The following is a 21,925-nucleotide window of genomic DNA, read 5'->3' on the forward strand; positions in this document are numbered from 1 at the left end:
GTTGGCCTGGGTGCTAAGGATGGCTCCCTGGTCTCTACCTGTGCCTCTGCCCCGGGCACTAAAAAATTGGCTCTGTTGCTGAACAGCAGAGTAATGCCCCAGATGGGCTTGCTGGGTGGATCCCTGTCTGGGTGCTCACGCAAGTCTGTCTCTGCCTCCCCTCCTCTCACTAAAATAAGTAAATACATACACACACACACACACACACACACACACACACACACGGTCATGCAATTTAACATTCATTTCAAATATGCATCATTGAGGTTTACTAGTATATCAATTCCTGTTATTGTTCCAAAATGCTTTCTTTTTCTCTATTTTAAAGTTAGGAAAAATTAGAGAATTAATATGCGGCTCTATGAAATGCAGAAAAATAAAAAGAAGATCAATGTGTTATTTTATTCTTTAAAGTCTTCATAACCCAAGAGACACCCATAAAATAATTTATCTATTAATATCTTCCCCTAAAATTAAAACTTTTCTGGCCAATTACATTAAAAAATTACACGGAAACTCTCTGAAAAGTAAAACAAGCCACTTGATTTACCTTAATCCAGACTATTTTATGAAGTATAGATCAGAGAAAGGGAAACATAGAATTAGGAGGAAGGTGAGTATTTGATTTTAGTAAATGAACTGAGTATAATTATGTTGTACCCCAGATTTGATTTTTACATTTTTAATAGATTAAAATTATTTTTACTATTTTTTTCTCTTAAAATATCTCTAAATTTGTTTTTAAAAATTACATTATAATATTGAAATCTATACTTCCAAACAACTCATAAAATAAAAGAGAATAAATAGGAACAACAAGCTCTTCTTTCTGTCCATAAAACACTAGGAAAGCATTCTTTAAATGTGTAAGACTTTGCCAAAGAGTTTAATATTTCATGCCAGAGCACAGAGTAAATACCATTTACACTCTAGCAACAACAGCAACAACAAAAGTAGGATAAAGAATTTCTTTAGTGGTTATTTCTTATACTAGTAATGATGGAATATAAAAAGAATGGTCTTGAATAGCTAGGTAGAAGAGCTAAAGCCCCCGATCAAATCAACATTCAGAAGAATGAATGCGTTATAATATGGAATAAGGAAGCAGTATAGATATCTGTTATATCTCTGTTAGGGTAGTGTCCCAAAGAAATAGTGGCATGTATCTTTCTGCAATTGTTTTTTCCTCTCCTTTTACTTTCACTAATTTTATGTATTAGATTGAATGAAATAAAATTGCCAGTAAATTATCATTTTTAACTTGAAAAGAAATGGCAATTTTATTTGGTTCAACCTAATAAATGTCTATGTTTTTGTCACTAAAACATGCCATAGAATGGAAGTTTATATATCACACTAAAAATTTGTGTCACCAACCCAGCAGAAGGGTATGGAAAAAGAAGTAAAATTTAATTTTTCAAAATTATTACTTTCTTTTTTACTTCTTGTGAACTTCCAAAGGAAGAGATGCAAGAGAATTTGCATTCTCTCAAGAAGTAAATCATTGCTGTAAATGGAAATATTCACCTGTGCTACCAAGAAGAACAAACTTTGGAGTTACTTTGTAGATAATGCTTAAAATCATTCTGCTCAAAGAAGCATTCTCTTTGAGTTCATGTCCCGACTCCCTGTTACTGATGAGAAACCAGAGACTGCCTTGGGTGGATTCCAGAAAGTATAGCTCAATTTTATTATTATTCTAAACTCAATTCTGAGTTAATCATGAGTTTATATATGTGTTTGATCATACGTCAATTTTTATGCTTTTTTTGGTTACTCCTATTTTTAACATTGGAAGATACTAATGAGAAAAGATCATATTTTCTGTTTACATGTGTTCTTTAATATATAAATAGCTATATAGTAACATTATTAACAATAATTGTTCTAAATTATTGATCTAAGATTATTTTCTTGATGCTATATTTTATTATGACATATAATCTGTTTCCCTGAATTGAGCGTAAGCCTTTTTCAACTAATTTTTAAGATTTTATTTTATGTGGTAAAGAAAAGACAGCTAACGTAAACAACCTTTTTATATAAAATAAATATTTGTGTAGCCTACAAGCACTGAATGACTTGGCCCTGTTTTCCTCTCTGGCATCTCTTCTTCCCTACCTTCTTTTTCTCAATCCCTGAATTCCAACCTTTTTGTTTTACAATAAACTATTTCCTACCTTAGGGTTACTGCATATGTTTTACTTGTTTGCTAAAAAAATTAATCTCATGACTCATCTTGCTAATCCATGACTCATCTTGCTAACCCAGCTAACTCATCCTTTGGAACTTAGTTTCTAATGTTCTGAAAAGGATTGTCTGGCCTCTGAATTGCCAAGTTAGTGACCCCTATTAAACCTCTGATTGCATGCTCTTGGATCAGTATTTTCAATTATATATTTACACAATGATTTAACATTTGTACCCACTAAACCTCAGGCTTCAGGAATGCAGAATATAATAGCCATCAGTAAACATGTTTTAAAAAAATTATTGGCTTATGATTATATTCATGATACATGTGGATACGTAAGAATAATGAGGCCCTGGCCAGTTTGCCCAGCAGTAGAGTGTCAGCCCGGCGTGTGGAAGTCCTGGGTTCGATTCCCACCAGGGCACACAGGAGAGGCGCCCATCTGCTTCTCCACCCTTCCCCCTCTCCTTTCTCTCTATCTCTCTGTTCTCTTCCTGCAGCCAAGGTTCCATGGGAGCAAAGTTGGTCCGGGCACTGAGGACGGCTCCATGGCTTTCACCTCAGGTGCTAGAATGGCTCCGGTTGCAGCAGAGCAATGGCTCAGATGGGCCAAGCATCGCTCCCTGGTGGGCATGCCTAGTGGATCCCAGTAGGGTGCATGCAGGAGTCTGTCTGTCTGCCACCCTCCGCTTCTCACTTGGAAAAAAATAATAATAAGTAAAATGAAGTGTTTGAAGGATATTCATCAAGGCATATTATGTTACTGTATTTTTTTCTTTCTTTCTCTCTCTCTTTCTGTAATCATATGTAGATATATTATGGGAATTTTTTTTCTTTTAAACATGGTGATGAAAGGAAACACACACACACAAAAAAAAAACAAATAAAAGAAGAACAAAGACCAAAGAAAATAAGTTTTTTTAAAAATTATTAGAAAATAAAAAGAAATAAGTATGCTATTGAGAGATCATAGAAGTTTACATGTATGAACACTTGAATTGGAGTAGAGGGTTCTTGGAAGAGCCATCAGCATGTCAACAAGCATGGAGCTAAGACCTGGTCTATTTTATAGAAGCAGTGTTTGTAACAGTGCAGTAGAGGATAGTTGGTAAAAGTTCACATAGTTCCTGAAAACTATAGGTCAGACAGTGGAGAACCTCAAACTCTAAAGGAAAATGTAGGAACTTTTCTTTTTTAAATGTTTCCTTTGAAGCTCTCATGCAAAGAGTTGGTGTGACTAGATTTACATTTGAAAATGTGCAAGTGAGATATGGATTAAAAAAGGAGAAGAATGGAGGAAATCAGATCAGTTATGAGGTCATATTAGCATTCCAGGGTAGAGATGGTGACAGTCCAAAGTAGAACAGTGGCTATGGAAATACAAAGGAAGGATAGATATAAGAGAAAAGGTAAAGATAGAACCAAAATGATCAAACACATGTACCGATGGAGAGAGAGAAAAGTAAAATCTGAATCTAATTTTTTGAGTCTAGGTGAACTCAAGAATGACTAAGTCAGTTACCAAGATAAGGGAACCAAAGAAATAGAGTGGTTTTGAGGTTAAGAAAAAATGAGTTCAGTTAGAATAAGAGGTTAGAATAAGAATAAGAGGTTGCAATGGGACTTTCCAGCGGGGATGTCCAGTAGAAGTTAAGACTTGGAAGTCATTAATATAAAACTATGGTTATAACAGATGCCATAGGATTATGTGAAATTTCCCTAATAAGAGAAATCAGAGCAATAAAAAAGAAGGCCAAAAAGAGAATTTGGAGAAAAACCTAGATTTCAGTGAACTGGGGAAGAGGATTAAAGAAAATACATTGCGAAAGTGCTGTCAGGAAAGAATTGGGAGACTGTTCTAGAAACTGATGAAAGGATGTTCCATGAGAAAAAGTGTATGCAAAGTGTCACATGCTTCCTGAATATTAGAAGACCCTTAAGAGATGGTGATGATGATGACAATAACCATGACTATGATGATGGGAAGCAATCATTTATTTGTTGATTACTCTGTGCCAAGCTTGGTTAAAAGATATGTACTGATTTGCATGTCTTAAATAATCTTTTTCACTTTGTATGTGTTTTCTATTTAGAATATGGAAGGTATAGATCATGTTGGAATAACTTCATGACTAAATAAGAAGTAGGTCAGTGAATCACCTGGTACAATTTATTCTTCAAGAACATGTTTCTGCCCTGGGATCAAATTTTCAAATAGCACAGTTGAATTTGCCATAAACTCTACAATTCTAGTTCATAATACATTCATAGTATACCTTAATCTAAAATGGCCTTTTGGTACTTATGATAGCCTATTAATTTTAAATATCCTACTTGTGGTAAGATTGCCTTTGGATTTTGAGATGGAAAGAATCTACTTTGTCTTATGTGATCCAGAATGAACTGTGGATATTAAACTGTTGCATTTCAGAAGGAAGGGCTCTGATTGCTGTAAGTTCATGAGCAATTGGAGTAGTATCAGTTTCCATGAAGGCTGGCACCTAGGGAATGCTAGGACTCTGTTGATGGCAGTCACATTGCTCTAGAGCTGAAAAGGGAGAGAGCCCTTACTTAGACAGAAACTTTGCATGAACTATGGCCTCGTGTGTTCTGTGTTCCCCTGAGATATGAATCAACTATTGAGCTCTCTCCCAGCCATGAGAAATAAGAGAATTGCTTCAGAACAAGAAGAGTAAATGTTCAACTCTTGCTATGGATTATTCAGATACTGACAGTGATTCTACTTCAGGATACAGCGATGATGAAGATTCCAGTGATGAAGTTCAAAAAGTATCAGAGTCAGTGCACAGACAACTATTATTTGCAAATATTTTGGTTATTTTTCATGCTCTGTGATTTGATTGAATATAATTTCTAATTCCTCCAAAAATGCTTAAAAAGAGAACAATACTTAACTGCATAGCTTTGACAGTAATTATTTATTAATCAATAGCAACTTTGTGAAATATCTGTTAATCTGCCAAACAGTAGCTACTTTTGCAATAGTACATGTTTATTAATTGTCACATGAAAATCAACTAATATTGGTACAGAAATAGATTAATATGAGACTTTATTTTGAAAGACAATGTGCATGTTAGAATGGGAATGTTATGTAAATACATGTACATTTACTTGCTATAAAGATGTGCTGAGTATTCAAAGACAATATGTATTTAGAAAACAGTTTTAATTAAATATATTGTATATTATAATTATAATTACAATTATACAATGCTCTCAAGGTCAGTATTTTTTTTCAAAATCTCATACATTTGTCTTTTAGAAATGATCAAATACCTTGGTCTGCCAAAAATTAAAAATGAAAGAAAGTTCAGTTTTTAAAAATAACATGTCCTTTTTTCTTCTCTCTCCTGCGTCTGAACCGCTATTACATGATACCCTGCTCACTTGGTAGATGTTGTGTAGGAAACAAGTATGATAACGGCTATGTAATAATCGAGAGAAGTTTAATATCAACATGGAGCTATTAGGACCTCTTTATTATATGAGTACAAAGCATTTTTTCTCTAAATACAAATGATGTTTGCTTTTTGCCCTGGCCCTTTGACCTACAAAGGAAATAAGTATACATAATAAGTTACACTATTATCAACTTATTTTCTCATTAGAAATTTTTCTGTCTCATAAAATAAGGCATTAGTATGCATCAATGTTAGTTAAGATAGTATGTAGTTTTTCACCGGATCAGACTCTTTGGGTATACAGGGATGGTGTTTTAGACATATGCATAGATTGCAATAATGGCATTAAACACATTACTAAGACTGATATAATGACAACAAAATGGCAAAATGAGTTGGTACTGTATAAACTTGGCATGGAATAATTTGCAATTTTTACATAACATTATTATAAAGCAACGTATAGGACTAGAAAATAGCCATGGATAGGAATTCTAATACTTTGGGAATCAAAATGTCTTATTGAATTAGCTTTGCAATTGGGCGCTCATAAAAATATTAATGCTATTTTCATTAACAATTTAATGTATTTTTTAAATGATGGACAGAGAAACATGATTAGTTACTACTCAGAAGTTATTTTGTATTAAAAGTATTTTAGAACTGTTGTGCTATTAAAATAGGATAGCAGAGTGTATCAACTGTGGACTGTTGTGGAAAGAACATGGACTTTGGAGCTAGCCAGATCTTTTTTCAAATTCCAGGGCTGCAACTCATTAGCTGTCTGACTTTGGATATGTTACCTAACATTTATCCCCCTGTGTAAATCTGAGATAAAGAACCACCTTCTGTTTGATGTAATAAATGTGATGTGTGAATTATTTAATATAGTTACTGATATAAACTAGAGGCTCATTAACTGGCAAATATTATAATCCTTTGTATAATATGTTGTTTTTCCCCCCTTGTAATGCATCAGTTCTATTTTGATATTTATCATTTTACTAAGTACTAAGCCTGATTATAAGTTCTAACTTACTAATATTTTTAACTAAACTATTTTAAATTCCTTTTGTTATCATCACTCTCTGATCTCTAATTTTCCCCTTCTACACTTAAAAATATCAACATATAGTTTTGTTGCAAGAAAATTGCATTCATTTTTGAAAAGTATATCTAATATAGAACAGAAGGTATGATAAAATTTTAAAATACTGAAAATTGGTAATAAAATTATTTTTTAAAATTTATATGTACAGAAAATATTATGCAAGAGAAACATTATTTTGTATATATTATACATTAAAAAATTGTGAGCAATATCTAAATTGCCACAATGGAAATACATTTTAGAGAAGGTTAGATTTAATATGATGCTCTATAGTTTTTTATTTTTTCAACACTAGCAGACATTTGTACTTACTGATGCTTCCATGAGCAGCCTCCTCAGAAATAAGCCATTCACACAATTTATAAAAAAAACCTGATGGGCATTACTGACATTTACTACTTGTGTACACTTTACCAAAAATTCTCATTCAGAAAATGACCGTGGAATGGAAAATATATTGTCTACTTCTATGGAGAAAAAAGAAAATCTACTCTTGGTTCTTAGGTAGAATGTTTCATAAAACACAGCACTCCATAAAGACAGATATGACAGGGTTGGTGATGAGAAGAATTAGAAATGATAAACAGCAGAACATATGGCTTTCTATGTGCCGGCATTTTGATAAACAAATCTTTGATTATCTCATTTAAAACCACTCAGGGAGAGGGAAATCTTACCCCATTTTTATAGATGAGAAGACTGAGGCTTTCACACAGCTTGCAGCTTGTCTTATAAAAGAAAGACAGCCTGACCAGGCTGTGGCGCAGTGGATGGAGCATCTAACTGGGACACGGAGGACCCAGGTTCGAAATCCTGAGGTCACCAGCTTGAGCACAGGCTCATCTGGTTTGAACAAGGCTCACCAGCTTGAGCCCAAGGCTGCCGGGTTGAGCAAGAGGTCACTCAGTCTGCTGTAGTCCCCTGGTCAAGGCAAATATGAGAAAGCAATCAATGAACAACTAAGGTGTCACAATGAAGAATTGATGCTTCTCATCTCTCTCCTATCTGTCTGTCTGTTCTTATCTGTCCCTCTCTCTGTCTCTGTCACACACACACACACACACACACACACACACACACACACACACACACACACACACACACAAAGGCAGTATGAGTTCAAAGCCTGAACTTAGCTGTTCTACCCAAAGGCCCAAGACTGGGGCATCTGTGCCACACACTTCCTAAGCACCTCCTACATGCCAGCCACCATGTGCCAGTTTCAGATAAAATGGAGGGGCAAAACTAGTCTTAGAATCTGCCCTCATGTGGTTTAGTTGGAGGAACCTAGGGTCATTAAACAAGTTAATGTATAAATTATAAACAGTGATAGGTGGTTGGACGAAGAGGTATGTAAGGCCACGTAAACAGATAAATAGGATACCTGCTGTAGCTCATGCAAATGGCATCCCTGAGGAAGGGGCAGTTAGGCTGAGATCTGGAGGATAAGCAAGGGACAGCTAGGAAGCAGCCAGAGACAAGCTTCTTCCTCGGCTTATGGAAGGAATGTTACAGAGAGCAGGGATTCAGTCATAGGGAGGCCAGTGTGGCTGAAAGGGGGAGACTGTAAGGGAGGCAACTAGGAAGATGATACTGGAAGCTGTGGAGATGACAATAGAAATTTTAGAATCACAAGAGAACTTAGTATGGCAGGTGGATTAAAAATATACCCTAACCAATACATTTTTCCTTTCATATATCGTATATAATAACCGGTGAGAAACAGAAACGGGAAGGGAATGCCACTCATGAGAGAAACTCATGATATAAGAAAACCCTAAGAATACTGTTTTAAAATGTCAGGATCCAAGTGAAACAGATTAAGAAATCTTATTTAAAGACAAAAAACTAGATCTGAAAAGTGGAGAGTCATGCCATGTTCTTGTATGGAAACTAATATAATCAGTAAGTTCTTTTTCTGGATCAACATATAAATGTAAAACAGCTCTACAAGAGTCCCTATGTGTGTTTTTGTTTTCTTTTGTTGTTGTTTTTTTTTAAAGCAAGAAGAGGGGAAATAGAGTCAGACTCCCGCATGTGCCCTGACCAGGATCTACCCTGCAACCCCCATCTGAGACGATGCTTGAATCAACTGAGCTATCCTCAATACCTAAGGCTAATGCTCAGACCAACTGAGCCATTGGCTGTGGGAGGGGAAGAAGAAGAGAAGGGGGAGAAGGAAGGGAAGAGAAGCAGATGGTTGCTTCTCGTGTGTGCTCTGACTGGGGATTGAAGCCGGAAGTCCTCATGCCAGGCTGACACTCTATCCACTGAGCCAACTGGCCAGGGCTGAAAATTGTGGGGTTTTTAATAAGAGAAAAATTATTTTAAAGTCTGAATGAAATATGCATGTTTAAGAAAATCAAGGTATTTTTTGAAAAAAAAAAACATTATTAAGGAGAAACTTGCTTTACCAAATTCTAAGTGCAAAATAGTTACTATAAGGCAACAGTGATCTTGACAGTATGTTAATACTATGTTAGTTTCTATGTGTATGTCTCTGTAATGTATTTCAAACTTATATTTATCATTAATTATATTAACTTAGAAATTTTACCTTTCTAGGAAAGAGAGTACATTTTCAAGCGTAAATGAATGTTTTCATGACAGTAGTCATGAAATTAAATTTTTAGCAGCTCAAATAAAATGTGAAGACTTATTTACCAAATTTACTCTTGACCACTGGATAAGATGGAGATATCAGGACAGAGTTTTAAAGATTTAAGAGGTTGATAGATATTACTGCAGTGACAAATTAGAGGCTGCTAAAGAGACAGTCTATACAAATTTCAGTCACTGGGTTAAGGTTTGTCAAATTCTTTTAAAGGATTATAATAAGCTCTGGTACAGATGAATGGGTACTATAAGTTGCCAAAAGGTTAACTACATGAAAATAGGGTCTCTAAACTAAGAAAATGATTGAAACAGATCAATTGTTCTCAAAGTTATAATAATACATTTATGCACAGTGGATCCGATTCTTAATTTTCAGAAATATATTTTCAGGTTCTTTAAAAATGTTCACCTGTCATTGTTCATAACTGTCTGTATTATTATTCAATTAATTCATTGGTTTTCTAAAAAGCATAGGGAATGACATAAAATTTTGTTTCACTTCTATAAGTAAAACTTTAAGTCCTGGCCAGATAGCTCAGTTGGTTGGAGCATAGTCCCAAAGCACAGAGGTTGCCAGTTCAATCCCCGGTCAGGACACATGCAGGAACAGATCAACGTAACGTTCCTGTTTCTCTCTCTCTCTCTCTCTCTCTCTCTCTCTCTCTCTCATCAATAAAATAAACAACAATAATTAAAAAAAAACTTTAAGTTTGAGGATTATCACTACTGAATTATAATGGTAAAATTTTTGTGATTCACGGCAAGAATAAGGTGATTCCCCTGGATGAAGAAATTTGAAAGACAAAGCCTAAACCACAAAGTGGATAAGTCAGAAAAGTATACATAATTTTAACATGTTTTCTGAACTAATCTCAATGAACACTTGTCTTTGATACTGAGGTATTTTATTTCTATGTCTGTCTCTTTTTTATACAGGGAGGATGTGAGAACAGCAAACGTGATTGCTGCAGAGGCTGTGACCTGCCTTGTGATTGACAGAGAGTAAGTACATGGCTTTGTTATGCAAATTACATACTCATTCATATCAGTGACATACATAAATTTGTGGAATTAGACATCATTTTATGGAACTATTAATATTTATTTTATATCTTTTTGTTTTAAAATGAGGTCTATAATTGATTCTCATTTCCTATGATTCCTGAAAGTAGCTGACTCTGCCATTCTAGCTTTGTGATCTTCACCAAGGTACTTAACCACTATGAGCCTCCCCTCAGTCAGCTCATTTGTAAACTGAGGGCAATGCAACATTATAGCCATATTGTGAGTATTACTGGGAACAGCACAAAGAAAAGAAAGCCATGTGTCCAAGTGTGTTTTAGTCAGGAGGCACTCAAATGATGCTAGCTATTTGTGTAACCTTTTTAGAATAAATAGTAACTTAGTAACTTTAATAATAATAAATTAATATAGTAACTTTAATAATAATAAATTAATAATGTAACTACTATTATCAATTTATTATTATTAGGAAACTGACTATTCCTTGTATATGTTTAGTTATCTTGTCTTCTACCCCCAGACTTCTATAACAGAAATATGTAAGGAAAACAGTTTTGTAGAAAGAATCAATTCTAGCCTCAGGCATATAAATATTTCTGGCCATTAACAGTTTTTTCTATGATGCTTATTTCTATTTCTTCCTTCTATTCCGGATTGCTATTCTTATTACCTGAAAGCTAAATAGGTTAATCTACAAATATCAGATTGCTGACTCTCCAAGAGCATCGTTAAAATGCATGTGCACTATTGAAAGCAGTCCACCAGGTGTTTTCACACCACAGTGTTTATTGATAAGTTTAAGTTTATCAGAAAAACCAAGTGCCACACCCAAGGTAAAGAGCTGTAAAATATTCATTTTAATAGAGCTAAAATAGGCTGTGAGTGTCAGTGTGAAATGAAACCGAGGAGGCAGATGTGACCAGCCCAAAATGTGGGAGTTGAATGTTGAGTTTAAGGGGTCTGGGTAAAGAGGAATCCCACTTGATTTACAAACTTTATATTTGAAAGCTCCTCTGCATTGGATCTCTAGAACCAGAGCAGGGACACAAGCTGCAGAATGATAGTTATATCCATAAATATCTCTGAAATAGATACACTTTCTTTGGTTCCCAGAAGTAACAATTACCCACGCATTCATTCAGCTAACATTTTACTAGAGATCTGCCAGTAAAGGCATTGTCAGGGGCCATGAGAAGAATCAAAGGAACAGCACAGATCCTGATTGAGGGATTAGCTTCTAATACAGAAGTTCTGGCATTTACACAAATCATCACACAAGGTAGGATATAAGAAGAGTCAGAACACACATTTATGAGCCTGACAAAGGGCATGACTACTTCTGGGGAGAATCAGGGAAGACCTAATGAAAGAAATGATATCAGGTGGACCTGGAAGTACAGAAGAGGCAGTATGAAAAGAATGAACAGCATAAGCAATACTCACAAGGGAAGTATGAGTCATTTCAACGGGCTAGAGAGAGGCTGTGTAAAGGTAGTTGGAGGAAGTGTTGTGTGACAAATAAGTTCACAGATATATTCATTGACATACATAGTAGGGCTGGTTCACCAAGAAACCTTAATATTGGCCTAAGGGTAACTGACAATTTTATGAAGCAAAATAATGTCACTGTAACAGTGTATTTGGTAGGCTAATCTAAGAATGCTGCACAAACTGAATAAAAGGGAGAGATTAAAGGCAGAACATTTGGTGAGGAGTCTGTAAATCCAAGTGGTGATTATAAGACCAACTGTTTATGGGAGGAATGCATACAAATAAAGAGGTAAAATCAGAGGGCTTAATACTTGACTGACTGTTAAGGGCAACAAAGAAGTTAGTGTTGTATTCAGGATTGAGAAGATCTAAAAGAAATATGGAAGAGGAATCAGTTTGGAAGGCAATATGGTATTCCATTAAAAATATTATGAATTTGACATACAAGTTAGACTCTCAAAATAGATACCCTGCAGGAGTTGCAAAATGTGGTACAAAGCTCTTGATAGAGAACTGGGAAATTTTTTATATTTAAGAGTCAAAAGCAGGGGTCCCCAAACTACGGCCCGCGGGCTGCATGCGGCCCCCCGAGGCCATTTATCCGGCCCCAGCTGCACTTCCGGAAGGGGCACCTCTTTCACTGGTGGTCAGTGAGAGGAGCATAGTTCCCATTGAAATACTGGTCAGTTTGTTGATTAACTTTACTTGTTCTTTATTTTAAATATTGTATTTGTTCCCGTTTTGTTTTTTTACTTTAAAATAAGATATGTGCAGTGTGCATAGGGATTTGTTCATAGTTTTTTTTATAGTCCGGCCCTCCAACGGTCTGAGGGACAGTGAACTGGCCTCCTGTGTAAAAAGTTTGGGGACCCCTGGTCAAAAGTATAATACAAAACGGTGAATAAAACATGTAACCAATCAGATCAGTGTAGGAAACCTCAGAAATCAAGAGAAGATTTCAAGAGAAAAAGAATAAAATCCAGCAGTGTTAAAAGCAAGTGAGAATCCCAAAGGCACACAGGTCGCTAAACACCTGGGAAAGTCTTAATAAAGTGATAATGAAATCCAAATGACAAAGAGCGAGTGGGCATTGAGGGGTTGAGCAAAGACCAAAGGGTTCTTTTCTTCAGAAATGTGGTTAAAGAAAGAAAGAAAAGAGGCAGGGCACATGAGGAATTAGTAGGATATTGGAGAATTTCCTTATGATGGGTGTTAAGAAGCATCCAGTAAGATAGAACAAAAGAAATACTAAAGAGAATATTTTATCTAAATGGAGTCACGGGGAAGAAATTGTGGGCAAACAAAGATAGGTTACTTGGAGATCTTATCTTTCTTTTTTTATTTTCTTAAAATGGTAAAAAAGAGGAGAGGTAAAAAAAAAATCATAGAGATATAACTAAGGAACCTTATGGAAACTTTAATGGCCTTTATCTTGCCTGTAGGGACTAAGCCAGGCTACCTCGTGAGGGGAGGAGTAAGAGTGGGCCTGAGGGTTGCCGATGACTGGGACAGACTGGGTAATCATATCAGTTTATATCTTTATGGTCCTTTGTAATTGCTGAACTTCCACATGGGACACACTTCCCCTGGAAGGTGATAAGGTATTTTACAGAAGAGGAAAGTGAAGCCCATAGACATTTGATGACTCAATAGTTTTCATGGCAAGTAGTAAAGCCTAGAATAATCTAAGACCAAAATCAAACTGGATGAGATTTTGTGGGTCATCTAGTCTCGCTTCTTTCTTCTTTTAAGTTAACTGAGGTCCTGAGAGAAGTGAGAGTATCAAGTAGCATCACACCCATACTTTGTCTCATCCTAACATTCTCTTTTCTGTCCCAACGTTCTCTTCTCTGAAACCTACTTGTATATAGGACACAGTGGAGAGTACATGGCTTTGCCAAATAAAGCCCAACATGTATTTAAATTTTGATTGCACCATTTTATGACAATATGGGCAAGTTAGTTAAATTCTCGATCTCACTTTCCCCATCTGAAAAAAATGAGGTAGTATTACTGAAATTATAAAATCAGTTTGAAGATCAGTTATCCATGGACAGCACAAGATGTGTAGTAAGCACTTGATACAGGTCTTTTTTTTTCCCTCTACTTACAAAAGGCATAAACGTTTCTTAGATTTAGCAGTCTTTCTATATACGGTAACCAGCATACGTTTATCTTCAGAGATATATACAGAGAGGACACCTGGAGTGAGGTCTAGATTTAAACATAAGTATAGAGAAGACAGCTTGAGTCTGGGACTCAAGAAGTACATTTCTCTCCTCTTAGGAGAGAACTTGGGCTTTCCACCAAATATTAAATTCACAGCTTAATCAAAAAGATCAAACTGTAACTGTAGGATTCTGTCAAAAGCCTGGGGTTGGTACCTAATTTACAGCCATTTGGTGGATGGAGCACCAGGGCTTTGTCCCATGCAAACAGATGGCAGAACTGTCAACAAGAGGAGCTTCTTCCCCAAATTTACAAGTGAGATTCCATGTTACATAAGCCTTTGTTTATGGGTTATCATTCCAGAGAAAGAATGAAATAACATTGTTGTAACTAATGCATGTCAGAAATTTTATTTTAATACTCATTGACAAACTAGAAAATGATAAATAGATACATATTTTCCTTAGAAAGTAGTCTCTGAGAATTGGTCTCTTGCAGCCTAATCATTGCCTTAGTAACTACTTGTAGTGATTCCAAAATTTGTGAAAATGGATTTTCAAAAAAGAATACTAGTCTAAAAGAACAATCTATTTCCATTAATAAATTTTTTGACTGTATTAAAACAACCAGATGTCTTCAGTATCTCTTTTTTCAGAATCCATGGTAAGAAATAAAAATAAAAGTAAGTGCATTATTGTGTTTCATAGTCAGTAATGGAATGTTTACTTCTTCACTGGCATGAAAAGATGTTGGTGAAGTTGGATGTTCAAGTAAGATTAATTATTTTTTGAGGTTGAGATCATTATTAAAGATAGTGACATAAGTGCTAGTAAATATTAAGAGTTACATATTTCTCCCCAGGAAATTAAGTTCTAAGTTAGACTTGTAACTTTGTTGCAGATTTACTGTGTAACCTCCAGGCATAGTGGTTATAAAAACTAAAATATTTTTGTACTGGTTGGTAAATAATGTTTCAAACTCCATGTGTGTGCCTTCTACTCATCTGCTACCCTGGTCATCTGATTCCCTCACTGAGGACTCTCCAGATCTCTCTGATCCAACAACTAAAAGGTGACATCTGACAAACACTAGGACTAGTTTCCATTCTGAATTGTCAGTTCCTGTGCCACATTAGCTGCTAATTACTTTGACTATCATCCCAGTAATGTCAAACTTAAATGAGATCTTATGGTCATTGGTTTCAAACTTTTATTTTACCAAACCCATTGTTTAAATAAAATTAATTAAAAAGTAAACAGTAACTTTTCTTGCTCCAAAGGGGTAAGCCCTTTAAAGCACCGAAGAGTCTTTCTATTCTTCCTCTAAATCATTCCAATTGGTTCTTAAAGCCTTTCATAGGATCCTAAGAATTAGTAAAATAATTTACAAACAACATGGAGCTAACCCTCTTATTAGTGACACTTGTGATACTTAGTTACACTTTGGAGCCAGTTTTGTCATTGAGGCTAAGTCTGGGGAACGGATACCAAGAACTAGCCTAGAAGAAGTGCAATATGTTTTGGTATAAAAATGATGAAATTAGGAATGAGTTTCAAATGTCAGATTATAGGTCATTAAAATTGGCCATCTTAAAAACCAAGTTATCTCTGTAGATCAGGGAACCCTGGGTGACTGTGATTCAAATGTTTATTCTCCTGGAACTGTGTAGTTGCCTCATGTGTAGTAGGCATACCCATACCATACATTTTAAAAAGTAAGAAGACTTAAAAAAAAAAAAGCAAGATTTTAGTCACTAGGCTAAGGATTAGGAAGCAACCCATATATCTATTGTTGGTCCCAAAATCCATAAAAAATAGAGCAGCAGGCCCTGGCCAGTTGGCTCAGCGGTAGAGTGTCGGCCTGGCGTGCGGGGGACCTAGGTTCGATTCCCGGCCAGGGCACATAGGAGAAGCGCCCATTTGCTTCTCCACCGCCCCCCCCCCTCCTTCCTCTCTGTCTCTCTCTTCCCCTCCCGCAGCCAAGGCTCCATTGGAGCAAAGATGGCCCAGGCGCTGGGAATGGCTCCTTGGCCTCTGCCCCAGGCGCTAGAGTGGCTCTGGTCTCGGCAGAGCGACACCCCGGAGGGGCAGAGCATTGCCCCCTGGTGGGCAGAGAGTTGCCCCTGGTGGGCGTGCCGGGTGGATCCTGGTCGGGTGCATGCGGGAGTCTGTCTGACTGTCTCTCCCCGTTTCCAGCTTCAGAAAAAAAATACAAAAAAAAACAAAAAAAATAGAGCAGCAAACAGGTTACCAAGAAAGATTAAACATAGAGAAAAAGTTGCTGGAATTGGTAAACCAAAGGCTATTTCTCAATACTCAAACTGAAACCTAGGTATTAAAACTGGAGTGAGAATGTCAGAAGAGAAGACATGTGGAGAAACTAGTATTTATCCAACTTCTTTCAAGGAGAGTGTTATAGATGTTTCTGGGAGGATGCAACTTGATGGGGTGGTGAGGTTTATCGAGGCACATGCTCATGGAAGATAAATGACCAATAAACTTCCCAAGAAACAAGGGTTATGTTTCGTGTAGTTTTACTTTTTAAGGGAGGTATATGCAAGTGTGAAACCATAGCTGCATGACTTAAACTAGAAGTAGAAATAATAGTTTGTAAAGGGTCAGATAGTAAATATTTTATGCCTTGTGGTGAAATGATCTTGGTTGCACCTACTCCACTCCTCTGCATAGAGCAAAAGCAATGAAAGACAATCCCTAAATAAATATCATTGGCTGTGTTCCAATAAAGCTTTGTTGATAGATACTGAGATTTAAATTTCATATTTTTTTCATGTGTCAAGAATATTAATCTTTTAAGACCTTTTTATTTTGACAATGTAAAAAATATAAAAATCATTTTTAGCTAATGGTCAAAAAATGTGCTGAATTTGGCCTGTGAGCCACAGTTTGCTGACCTTGAACTTAACCAAAATTAAAGAGTGGTCCTGTGTGGTCCTGTTCTGATCTTCCTCCATGTTGTGCTCAGCCTGTCTTTTAAATAAAGCAAATACACAATGAATACTGACTTGAAGTGCCCTCCAGTGTTGGGCTCCAGGTGCCATCTGTCTACTTGCCTTCCTTTTTCTGATACCCTTTTCCCCGAGTTCCCTTCTCTTTTCACTTTATTCTTCTGCAAGCACTACCTGCCCCCATGCACATACCATGTTTCTTTCTTTTTGATCGCTGCATTTAATTTCACTCGTATGTTCTCTAGGACTTCGCTCTAGGTTTTGTATTAATTTGGCTAGTAGCTAATTAGAGATTAAGATGGTTCTCTGCCAGAGCTATTTGCATTTTGATGACATATTTCTTGAAGACCAAAAAATCGGAAAAATTCTAAAGATTTTACAATTTCCGGGTGCCAAACAAGGGAAGGGGAAGGGTAGTAGGGGGGAAATTTGAATACAGGAGAATCTTTCAGATTCCATTTCAACCCCACCAACCAGTTGAATCTCATGAAGCCCCATGCACCCAGTGGTATTTGCTCCATCTAAGTCACCTATGTCCTTGTCTATATATATATAGCTGCCATCCTATGTCCACATAAGACTATAGGAACTCCACTTATGACATTACCTGTAGCCACGTTGCTTAACTGATAGTGTAATAAACTTAAAATATTTTATGGTCTCAGCCTTTCCGACAGCCTAAGTGAACTTTATTTGGGTTCATTTTTCAGAATGAAATCTGGGGTGGTGTGAGGTTATTGTCAGGGTGATCACAAGAAAGCAAATGTGTCTCAGGAAGAGCCATGCCAGCTGAAATCACTTGGGCTTATCTTTCTAATGGAGCTGTTATTGATTGGTGTGCTTTACAAAAAATATTTATTAAGCCAGAGAGATAAAATCCAGAAGTTTAGAGAAAAAAAAAAAAGGAGACATATTGATTGGTTCGGTTTAACGATATGAGTTGAATTACAGCATGCTCTGAGCAAGCATGATCTAACTGCAAAATAGGCACATTTCCACAGTTAAAGGAACATACCCAGAGATAGTATTTGTTGTTTCAAGTCATAGAAAGAGGTATGGTGCTTTCACTGAAGGGAGAACTCATTGCAAAAGTCTCCTGCTTCTTCTACTCAACTAGAACTTACTGATTACTTGCCATATGACATGCACTCAGATATCTGGTATTTTGTGTGTTTAAAGGCAAATATGTAAATATATTTTTGTTTCTGTTGATGTATAATTCCCAGCTCTCATCTGTTAAGTCACAATCCCTTAGAACTTTCTCACAGTACTCTTTTGTCACCTATTGACTGTTCAAAACAAAAGAAGTCCCGCATCATTAATATGTTGGTGGACCATTAATCATATTTAGCACATTTTTTTTGTTTAAAAAAAACATTGTTAAAATTTAGATGGTGACTGGATTAGTCAGAAAGTCATATTAAATACTTAGATATTTAAGAAAGAGATATAGGAGGGACCTTACAGACCAGAATTTGACAAACTTTTTCTATAGAGGATGAGATAGTACATATTTTTAGTTTTGTGTCCACCTTTTTGCCAGTCTAAGTCTGCTATTTGGCCCAAGGGCAGTAATTTGCTCTAGTTTTCAGAAGTATCAGGTACACTCAAATCACAGTGTTTAATAAGAATTAATTAAAATAGTACATTCACATTCTTGTATTCTAATGCATTTCTGATATCTTAGAATTGTACAACTCAACAAGACCTTGAAAAACTTCTCTTCCATAATTTTAAATTGAGAAATGAGAAAGATAAGTCCTGTAGGGACATTTGTTCCAGTGCTTCTTTACCTGAATCATATTACGATTTCAATTAACAGGAAGTAAACTCATACATTTACTAATTCAGAAAGCATCTACTATGTGTTAAACCCTAGACTTAATGCTTTTATAAATAGAAATTCATAAAAAGAGACAGTTGACTAAGATTCAAGATGCTTGAAATCATAAAAATAAACAAATAATATAATTTTATTATCAAAAATGTACACTTAATAAAGAAGAAATTGATGGTTTATGAATTGAGCTAAAATACAGTGTGTCCATAAAGTCATGTTGCACTTTTGACTGGTCACAGGAAAACAACAAAAGACGATAGAAATATGAAATCTGCACCAAATAAAAGGAAAACTCTCCCAGTTTCATACCTATTCAGTGCAGTTCGATGTGGCCTCATGCACAAATTTTTTAGGGCTCCTTAGGTAACTTCCTGTATAGCCTCTACAGATTAATCACTGACTGATGGCCTACCAGAACGGGGTTTCTCCACCAAACTGCTGGTTTCCTTCAACTGCTTATCCCACTGAGTAATGTTATTGCTATGTGGTGGCACTTTGTTATAAACGTGCCAATATTCACATTGCATTCTGGTCACGGATTCAAATTTAGCGAACCACAGAACACACTGAACTTTCCTCTGTACCATCCACATCTCAACTGGCATGGCCGTGGGCTGCTCCGCTGTATACACGGTGTTACATCATCATCTGCGCATGCGCACATGCTGCCACATCATCCTACAGAAACTGGGAGGGTTTTCCTTTTACTTGGTGCAGATTTCACATTTCTATCATCTTTTGTTGCTTTCCTGTGACCGGTCAAAAGTGCACCATGACTTTATAGACACACTGTATATTATTTTAATTAAATCTTGAATTTTACTTCTAAGAAAAAATATTAGTGGGTTAAATCTTTGAGTTTCAAATGACTCTCTAAATGGCTACCAACCTCACTGTATCAAAACCTTACCATTTGGCCAAATAGTTGGAATCACTGAATCAAAATGAAAATTTTATTACTTTAGTTAATTTATTTTATCAAAAAATATATGAAACCTTTACTCAATCACTCCCTTGACTTTCCGCAATAAATTGGGTTCTTCTGTTGCTTTTGGTGCACCACCACCTACTTGCTACATCATACATTTACAGCTCTGGTTCATCTGCTTTAACTTATCAACTACACAAGCTTGAGAAGGATAGAAACCATGTTTATTTAGTTCACTGATACATCCAAGTTCTTATAACAGGGTTAGGAAGTACATACAGTAAGCACTCACTAAGTATCTGTTGGAATGAATGAATGAGTAATTCTGCATTGGTCTGGGTCCAATAAAAGAACAGCACATAGTAATCTGAACAGAAAAAGTTTATTATAAAGAATTAGTAACTAAATAAGGGATTGGAATAACAAGCAATTGAGCAGTAAGAAGTAAAAAGAACACTAAAGGATATAGAAATAGAGGATTTAAGCAGTAGTCACTAACCCTAGGCCTTTGAGAGAGCACTCAAGAAAGACCTTTCTCTCTCCCCCTCCCCCCTTCTACCCTCTACCTTGCCATCCTAGAACAAAGAACTAGACCTTGTTATGAAGCAGAGTTCCTGAAATTTGACACTATTGACATTTAGAATTAGATATATATATACACATGCATATATATAATTATAGATTATATATATAGTTATAGAGATATAATTATAGATAGATATAGATTAGAAATAGATATAGATAGATATAGATATAGATGATATATAGTTATAGACATATAGATATAGACATAGACATAGATATAAGTAGCTATAGTAGGGTCTTGTTCTGTGCATTATAGGATGTTTAGTAGCATCCTGACCATGACCCCCTAGATACTAGTAACCCCTTCAACATTTTGACATCCAAAATTTTCTGCCAACATTACCAAGTGTCCCCCAGGGACAAGACAACCCCAACTGAGAGGGACACAGCCATAGTTTGCAATGGTCATGAAATGCTATGATGTCATACCAGTAGAACTTGCACCAGAACTCTTCCCTGTAGGGTTCTAGGGAAGGTGGTTCATAAGAAAAATAAAAGTACTCAGGGAGAAGGATGCAGAGGAATCTGCTGGCTGCTTGTTGTTGCTGAACCCCATTACTAAAATAGCCAGACCCAGACCTATCAAGGAACCAGAAAGTAAAACCCATTAGTCTTGCAATGTCTGCCAGTGTCCTCTGCTGGCAAAGTTTCAGGGCCAGTTGACAAAAATTAAAAATAAAATTAAAAATTTATAGTCCAGATTCATTTTTACAGAACACTCAAAAAGGGCAAATTTAAAGCTGATAACACAAATTTCAAAGCAACCTATTCTGAGATCCAGAGCTATAATAATAAATAACAATGTTTTGCCTGACTTGGAGTAACTCTTGTTCAAAATGGATGCATTAAAAAAATCAACATGAGAAATCCTTCCAGTGTGCAAAAAAGTGCTTAGGGAGAATTGAGGATGGAGGAAGTTGATTGTTTGTATCAGAGGACTTTCTGGACAAAGTGATATGTGAGTCAAGTCTTTAAGTTGGGAGATTACCAGTAAAGAGATTTTGCCAGTAAAGAAAGAAGAGTAAAGGCAGTTTCTGCTGAGGGAAGGGCAGACACAAAGACCTAGAATTTGGAAAGGCCATTGTACAGCAATAAGTAGAATATGGAAAAAACAAAAAGATTCATGGGTTAAGGAACTGGAAAGTTATAGTGGAATGCTTGGCAATATGGCTGGAAAGAAAAAAAATGGGGACAAGTTATAAAGAAATCTCCTAATATCTTAAATGAAAAGAAGATGTATTTTATCTTCTGGGCAATGAGGAACCAACAGAAGGCTGTTGCTACTACAGTTTGTATTTAGTTCTGAAAGAAGAGAGTGGAAGATTGATTGCTAACCCATAGCCCTCCAGATTGTTCACTGGAGTTTAAGAGCCTAACATTTCTCTAAAGCAGGTCTGAGGAAATAATTAAATGTGGAAGGCAAGAGAGAAGTGCTTCTATCTTGGGAAACTTGGTGGATGTTTGTCTAGAAGAGATCAAAAGTATAGGAGATAAAAGCAGGTTGAAATGGAAGTAATTGGTTGGTTCAGTTATGGGTATTATAAATTAAACTGCTTAAGTGATATCCAGATATTCAGA

At 36.0% G+C, this 21,925-nt stretch overlaps 1 protein-coding gene across 3 annotated transcripts in view; it reads left to right on the plus strand.

The window, feature by feature from the left end:
- Positions 1-21,925, plus strand: part of PRKG1 (protein kinase cGMP-dependent 1) — a 1,422,417-nt gene that overhangs the window by 1,262,009 nt on the left and 138,483 nt on the right. For 2 of the 3 annotated variants that reach the window (XM_066349797.1, XM_066349796.1), the window contains exon 8: positions 10,283-10,348. In XM_066349797.1, coding sequence (XP_066205894.1) covers positions 10,283-10,348 — 66 coding nt within the window. Of the gene's footprint in view, positions 1-4,914; positions 4,993-10,282; positions 10,349-21,925 lie in introns of those variants that run through there. The other variant, XM_066349798.1, reaches the window with a different exon arrangement.

This window comes from Saccopteryx leptura, chromosome 9, assembly GCF_036850995.1.
Source record: "Saccopteryx leptura isolate mSacLep1 chromosome 9, mSacLep1_pri_phased_curated, whole genome shotgun sequence".
Lineage (NCBI taxonomy): Eukaryota > Metazoa > Chordata > Mammalia > Chiroptera > Emballonuridae > Saccopteryx > Saccopteryx leptura.